The 8,212-nt window shown below is 36.0% G+C and overlaps 1 protein-coding gene across 2 annotated transcripts; it reads left to right on the forward strand.

Moving 5' to 3' along the window:
- The first annotated feature begins 257 nt into the window (after positions 1-257).
- Positions 258-3,042, forward strand: fgfbp3 (fibroblast growth factor binding protein 3). 2 transcript variants are annotated; one of them, XM_073827325.1, is made up of 2 exons: positions 258-412; positions 1,144-3,042. In XM_073827325.1, the coding sequence occupies exon 2, from the start codon at positions 1,241-1,243 to the stop codon at positions 1,925-1,927; it is 687 nt and encodes a 228-aa protein (XP_073683426.1). In that variant the 5' UTR covers positions 258-412; positions 1,144-1,240; the 3' UTR covers positions 1,928-3,042. The 2 variants fall into 2 exon arrangements, with proteins under 2 accessions (XP_073683426.1, XP_073683427.1); XM_073827326.1 differs by having other exon boundaries at positions 299-412; positions 1,153-3,042.
- Positions 3,043-8,212: the final 5,170 nt, after the last annotated feature.

Consider the following 8,212-nt stretch of genomic DNA (forward strand, 5'->3'; position numbering starts at 1 on the left):
ATTAGCGTTCAAAGTAATTAGCAGTCTCTCTTTTGAAATGGTCCCAATTATTTTTAATTACATATTCAAAGACGAAAAATAACTGTTTTTCTATATACTCATGTTGTAAGACACCAAGTGCTCAGGAAACGAGGATAGACGAGAGAAACTGAGACATTGAGTGAAAGGAGACAAAGAAGTAGAGAGAAGGGATGGGGTGAGGGGTGTCCATTTGTCTTCGGACGAGGAGGGAGGTGCCAGATCCTGGGAGGTTTGGATATCCTATTGATGCCCCCAAAAAGCATCCACCATCCAGCCCCCCTTCCACCCTGTTTTTTCTTTATCCCTGGATTCCATCCTTTATTTCTCCCCCTGCTTTCTTATCCTTCCACAATCCTCTCTCACTCGCAGTCCTGAAGGAACACTCGGCTCGGTAAGTAAAACAACACTAAGAGAAACGATAATATGAAACTTTTCGGGTGTTTTTTTAGAATGCAGGTGCGTGAGTGGCATAAAAAGAGGAGAAATGCATCATATCTGTTACTTTTGTCTATGAAGATGACGATGATAGGATGTGATTTGGTGAATCATCCGGCTGTTGTTGAATTGAACTGATGTTCTGTATACATACTCATGCAAATCTATTCAAATTTAAACAGAATTAAATTATAATTATAAAAATAAATTTTAAAAGTGTTTAAATTTGTAATTTAAAAATTGTTTTATTTAATAAGTATATAAATAATTAGATGTATTAATAAATTGTATAAAATTACATCGATTTAAAATTTTAAGACTTAAGTATGTAGTCTGAATCATGTCAATTTTTTTAATAGCACTGAGATACTATTAGAATTTTTATTAATATTTTAGTTTTTATTCTTGGATTTTCATTTAACTGTAGTTATTTTTTATTAGTTTTTTTAATCTAAAATTTATTTAATTTTTATTTTAGTTATTTTAGTACAGTTAAACTAAATAGAATTTAAAATGGGCAAATGGGCTACTATCTGAAATTTAAAAAAGGTTTATATTTTCAAATAGTTTTGGTTTTATTTTGGTTAAGATTTATGTTATTTCAATTCAAGTAACTAATGTGTTTATGGTTTTAGTTTTAGTAAATTATAACTACAATAACCCTGCATCACATATTTTTTTCCTCAGTTTTTGCAGGTGCTGTGATTTCATCTCCATTCTAAGGGTGCAGTGTGTACCCTAAACCAGGGATTTCTTCTATTCTTTAACCTGCATTCACACGGCCATGCGAGGGCGGGGTCTGCTCTTCATCTTTTCCCTCCTCTTCTTCGTCCTGTCATTCACTGAGGCAAAAAAGAAGTCCAAGCAGCCATCAGATGCAGTGACTGGATCAGACAGCACCGTTGTAAATCCCTCATTGGGATCAGGTCAACTGAGCACAAAAGATGGGCACCGCTGCACCTGGGAGACGCTTGAGAGAGGAGCTAACATCCTGCTCCAGGTGAGCTGCACAGCCCCAAGTGAGGAGGGACTCGGACTTCACTACACGTGCCAGTTTGCTGGAAAACCTCAGGAATGCTCCGTCTACAGCACTCAGTCCTCCCAGTACTGGAAACAGGTGGTGAGCAAACTGAAAAAGCGAAAGAATGCTTGCGAGGGAGAGAAAGTCCTAAAAACACGACTATGCAAGAAAGCACCCAGCGCATCCCACATGAAACTCACGGAGAGAAGCGGAGAAGAGACTACCACACACAACAGCAAGAAAATGACTGAAGAGAGCAAACGGAAAACAGAGGCACCTGCGATGAAAGAAAAAGAAGTACAGAAGAAGGAAGAGGAGGTGAAGAAAGAAGAGGATGAGGAGTTTGGAGTCGTGAATGATGGATTCTCAGACATGCAGCCCGCTGTGAGCTACTGCGGAGAGGGATGGCATTCTGTCTGCAACTTCTTTGTCAAGTTTTTTGATGGCTAAAAAAAGAGAAACATCTGCTATTAATGCTTTTTCGGACCCAGTGGAGGATAAGAATGTTGTTGCATGTAAAAAAGACAAGGTATGGTAGCCTGTTTCTGCCACTGAATAAAAAAAAAAAAATTAAAAAGGTAATTGCGACTTCTTATCTCACAATTCTGACTTTTTTTTCTCACAATTGCAAGTTTACATCTCACAATTGTTATATAGACTCACAATTGCAAGTTATAAATTCAGAATTGTGAGATATAAACTCGCAATTCTGAGAAATAAAGGTAGAATTGCACAATTCTGACCTTTATTTCTCAGAATTGCGAGTTTATATCTCAAAATTGTATCTTTTTTCTCCAGTTTTCGCGAGTTAAGTCAGAATTGTGAGATATAAACTCATAATTCTGAGAACATATCAGTCTTTTTTTCCCTCAAAATTGGACTTTTGAGTACGAAAGTCAGAATTGCGAGACACAAATTTGCATTTGTGAGAAAAAAGTTAGAAATGTGAGATACAAACTTGCATTTGTGAGAAAAAAGTTAGAATTGCGAGATCAAAACTCACAATTCTGAGTTTTTTTCTCACAATTACGAGTTTATATCATGCAATTCTGAGAAAAGATCAGAATTGTGAGTATATCTCGCAATTCTGAGAAAAATCTGAATTGTGTTTATATAATCCAATTCTGAAATAAAAGTCAGAATTGTGAGTTTGTATCATCCAATTCTGAGAAAAAAGTCAGAATTGTGTTTATATCATCGAATTCTGAAAAAATGTCAGAACTGTGAGTTTATATCACACAATTCGGAGAAAAAAGTCAGAATTGTGAGTTTGTGTAACGCACTTCTGTGAAAAAAGTCAGAATTGTGAGATAAAAAGTCACAAGAACCTTTTTTTTTTACATTTTTATTCAGTGCAAATACAGGCTTCCATACAAAGATAATGCTGTCAGGTGTCAAAAAAAATGACTTAGAAGTTGTTCACTATCTAGTCTGCACCCTGAAAACATCATGGACAAAAAATCCTGTTGTAAGGAGAAAGACAAATAGAGAAAGTAGTTTTTGTATAATATTTAACAATCACACTAATAACATTAATTCATACGATTTTGATAACAAAGATAAAATGTGCATATTGTAACTAAACCTGATTTAACTTTTTGTAGATATGAATAATTGTATTTTGTATTCCACACATGACCTTTTAAATCATTATAAAAAAATGTTGTATATGATCATTGCCAATAATATTCAAATCAATAAAATTGAATTTAATTAATTAAACATGCATATATTTTTAAAGAAAAATGTTAGATATATGACAGAAAATCATTCCATCCTTCTTCACTTATAGATCGCAGTGCTTCACACAGCTGAATGATAAGATTTAAAGTCCTTCAAGCTCACGCAAGATGAATAAAAGAGCCTTGCACTTTCATGAACTATTTAAATTATGTATATGTATGTATATAGGTGTTTATCATTGAATATGCTATATTCAAACAGCTCCGTTGTGCACTCAACATCATAGTCAGCCATATCAGCTGTCTAAAATGACGGCCACAGAAAATAGAAGAGCTCATACGATAGTTCAAATCGATGAAATGCACTTGAAGAAGAAGAGGAAAATATTGTGGGGAGAAAATGGCTCTTTTGTTCAGGCTTTTCTGTGGTCTCACAACTGCCTACAGCGACACATTTAATAAGCAAGCTGTGCAGCTAAATTGTTGGACAAAGAGGGTAGATTCAGAGTCATCTGTTGAAGGCTTAACTTGCTGCCGAGAACATTCTGAGTCAGCCAAGTAGAGATAGATTACAATATTATGCTCATAGTCACAAATGGATTTTGTCAATAGACTCTGTGGCAGGGTTAATACATCAGATTCATCTTTTCACCTCAGTGCTGGGAGAACGATAATACATAGATGTCCTCAGGAGTGCAGATCTTTTGTATAGTCTATGAGGATAAATAGACTCCTACTGACTTTGCGTTGTTAAATTCAACTCACCTGTAAAAGTGAATTTCATCTGTGCCAAATTGGTATCTGGCATAAACAAGGTCTATAATACATGACGCTCAGAATAACAATTTGAAGTTTGCCATCTTTACTCTTGGGACCAATCACTTTTTAAGATAATTGCCAAAAATGCTATGGATTATGCTTAATATACACTACTAGTCAAAAGTTTTTGAACAGTATGATTTTTAATGTTTTTAAAGAAGTCACTTCTGCTCACCTAGCCTGCATTTATTTGATCCGAAGTACAACAAAAACAGTTAAATTTTGAAATATTTTTAATATTTAAAATATATTTTACATTTTTATTTATTCCTGTGATCAAAGCTACATTTTCAGCATCATTACTAAATTTTCATTTATTATTATTATCAATATTTAAAACAGTTACTCACCTATATAATAATAATAACATCTTTTCAGGATTCTTTGATGATCAGAAAGATCAGCATTTATCTGAAATAAAAAGCTTTTGAAACATTATACACTATACCATTCAAAAGCTTGGAGTCAATATCTTTTTTTAAATACTTTTATTTAGCAAGGATGCTTTAAATTGACCAAATGTAATGATATAGATTTTTGTTTTGGTCAAGAAGCAATTTAAAATGATAAAAATCAGATGACCTGTGATTCAGAGAAGTAGCTATCATTCAATAGTATAAAACACACACAAAAAAATAATTATTAATGTGTGTGACACTGTACAGTGCACCTACAAAATATTAAATCGAGTCATTAAGCAAAATTTTAAAAAGGAATTTTAAAAAGGAATTATTGTTATTCGAATCGAGTGGTTCTGAACTGGCAAAAATCAAAGATTGTGCTCTGAACTAGCTGCAATGAAGTATATTTACCGTCAAGGCCAACACGATAGGCATGTTTAGAGAAAGACTTTTCAGCTATTCTCTTTTCTCACTACACAAATTGCTGTCTCACCAAGAAAATAAATCATATTTCTTTAAAAGAACTAATCACTCTTTTTCTTAGGTATTCGGCGGAGTGCTGCAGATGATGATTGCATGTGTGTTTGTGTTTTTGCCTTGGATTTGTTGGAGATGGATGACTACTGGTAAACAACTATGGGTTGAGCTAATGTGTGAATGGTAAAAAAAACTTTAAATTATAAATAATATTAATCAGCTATTTAGTCTTCAGTAGTGAACAAGCATTATGTAACGTTAGGCCTATGTGAGAAGGATGCTTGAGTCAAGAGCTTTAGTCTCCTATAATCCTCTTTTTACATTCATAGAGCTTTGACTTTGGATTAAACCATGTATTAGCCATGTTTGTTTTGTTAATTTGCTACATGCAGAGAATACACAACACTTTGAGTTAAAGTGCATATTGCAGGTTAAAACAAAATCGAGATAAACATATATTCGTGAATGAAAATACTATACGAACCGTTAATGCACTATTTGAAAATATTTTACAAGACCTAAGGGCACAAATTTAGATGACAAAGTGACGGTTTCCTTGACCGCTCTCAAAAACAACTTTTTTTTCCACACCGCGTCATATGACGTCACGAGAGGGAGTTGTTCGCCAAGCTCTGTTGCTATTCAGTAGGAGCAGTCGTGAGTTAGTGTGTTTTCGGTAGTTCTTTTTAATTTCAATTGATCATGGTCATGGTAAATTATTGTGTTTATGGAGGCTGCACAAACTCCAGCCTGTCAGGACATCGTGTCCACGGGTTTACTTACAATAAAAAGAACGGTGCTATCTTCCGTATATGGGTGCGTTTGTGCGGATGAAGTGACGGGCCTATACTACTGCATCTGCTTCGAAAAACGCGTTCACTTTACACTGGAGGATTATCATCCCGGCGATATGATGCAGTTCAACATGAGATGCTGAAGCAAGAACCAAGTGAGGCTCAGAGCCGGTGCAGTTCCTTCGGTGCACACAGCAGCTTCATCGGGTCCGCTGTCAGCCTGTGGTTCGTCCGAAGCCGTCAGAGATGCAGCTCGACGAAAACGTGAACTGCACCGTAAGTCTTGTTTTTCTTCTCGCAACTTCTCATAAATACCAAATCCGTGAACATATTTATTTAAATAATGAGACAACGAGATGTGTGTAAGTTTTTGTAAAGCACCGTAGCTAGCTTGTAAGCATTAGCAATATCATTTTAAGAACCGTGTAAAAACGGTACCATAGGAGAAGGCATTACTGGTCAGTTATCCTAAGTTTGTTAATATTATAATCATCAAGTCTAGTTACAGCTTGTTCACATTGTTTGCACAGCTAATTTGTAGTTTATTGTCATGTGTTGTGTTTATAGGGTTTTGGGAGACATTGCAAGACATGAGGCTGTGTGAAGATCTGAAGCAGTGGAGCCAGCTGTTATTAACCTTCTCTAATGTCACACATTAGTGTGATACCCACACTGAAAATATTTTTCTTTCAGTAGTATATGTTTTGTACATCTACATGTATATATTAACAGTTGCAATGTTGTGTTTTAAATTGGGTATTAACAGTACTATGAAATAATATTTATGATTTATTGCTGTATAAATTAAACTGAATTGAATTAGCCACAAATGCAGATCTGCTTGATATATATGTTGTAAACTTCATAAAAAATTTATACAGTAAGACAATTTGTGATTGTGATTATTTTTTATTGTTTGTCACCAAAATGTGGCCATTCAAAACCTTTATAAAGTAATCCTTCCTCTGTAAACTGTCTAATAGCTGACACAACACATGCAGGTAAGGGCTTCCTGATGAATACCAGCGCGCTAGTGATGCGCGGGTCGGGGTTTTTTTCAACCCGCGGGTCCCGCAATTATGAAATTATTTGGCCCGCCCCAGCCCGCCCCGCAGTACTGTGTCTATTTTTACAACCCGCCCCGCCCCGCACCCGCGACAATTAAATAGACATACTATGCATTGTAATGCAAATGAAAACCGAAAGTGCTTTTCGCCCTTTAAACTGGCAACAATACTGTACGATTATGAATATGAACCATAAATCAAATCATATTAATAACAAGATAATCAGTGGTGTAACGTTAGTGGTGCCGGAAGAAATGTGGGTAGGCCTATATATGCTTCATTTATGAATATCGGTTTGAACTTTCTATTTGAACGCATTCGTTTACTGGATCCTTGGACTGAAAGGTTTAAAGGTTCACTGGTTTAAGGAAGTTCTGATCATGAAAATCTGCTTCTTTTTATTTGTAAGATATTGTGTTCGTTATTATGTACTGTTTAAAATGACTAGGGTGCAGGACGCAGCGGGCGCAATACATTTCAAAGCAAGCCGGCGCCACAGTCCTGACTACATCATTGCTGTCTTTATTGTGTGTTTTTTAGCGAATATTTACATTCATTCACATATGACTGGATGTGGTTGACTGTCATGATTTTGGCTAATGCAGGATAATGCGCATCAGAGGAGATTTAAATACGCATAGCACCAGGCCAGCAGAGCTGAATGTGAGTTCGCTTGATGCGCTTGTGGCTGGCAGCGGGAGCTGCTTGGCGCTTTCGTGACGTGACGTGTTGATAACCTTATTAAAGGACTTAATAAAATATGAAAATAGATATTCCCAAATATGTAATATAGGCTATAGGGGATTGCACGCAACATACATTGATTTTTTTAAATTTTATTTTGTTTTTAATGACCCGCCCCAACCCGCCCCGCAAATAAAGTGACAGTTTCTTTACCCGCCCCAACCCGACCCGCGGGTTACCCGCGGGGCCCGCGGGTTATGAGACGACCCGCGCATCACTACAGCGCGCACAACTTGACTGTATGCTGTCAATATTAATTGTCTTATACCAATGGCATCAAAAAGTTTTACTTTACATGTATTTATCACCTAAATATAGTCAAACTGTAATTGAGATTAAATTTTACTGTTTATTTGTACGTTTTTTATTTGTAAGTATTTAGCTCAGAGTAATAAATGATCTCTACCATAAACTTACTCATGTCTGCTGGCCTGGAGATGCATTTAAGCTATATGTAGAACCTATTTTGATTTCAGACAGCAAGCCTCAAAGCCTGGGTGCAGAGTCAGAGACAGCACATCAAGTTTGGGGGTATTTCCCATATAAGCATATAATAAAACAAAAAGGTGTTTATCTCTCGCGCGCGCGCGGTAATCAAACCCCGCTATATCACGTAACGTTTGCGTCGGATATTACTGAGTATGACACGCTTGATCAACGATTATTTGTTTGTGTTACTGGTAAGTAGAATCAATACTTTTAGATGACAAATGCTATGATTTTGCCCGATTAGATATCGTCAGCTAACACT

This window comes from Garra rufa, chromosome 21 (assembly GCF_049309525.1).
Source record: "Garra rufa chromosome 21, GarRuf1.0, whole genome shotgun sequence".
NCBI classification, from domain to species: Eukaryota; Metazoa; Chordata; class Actinopteri; order Cypriniformes; family Cyprinidae; genus Garra; species Garra rufa.

Coding starts and splice junctions, on each gene's coding strand:
- fgfbp3 (XM_073827325.1), top strand. CDS start 1,241: ATGCGAGGGCGGGGTCTGCTCTTCATCTTTTCCCTCCTCTTCTTCGTC.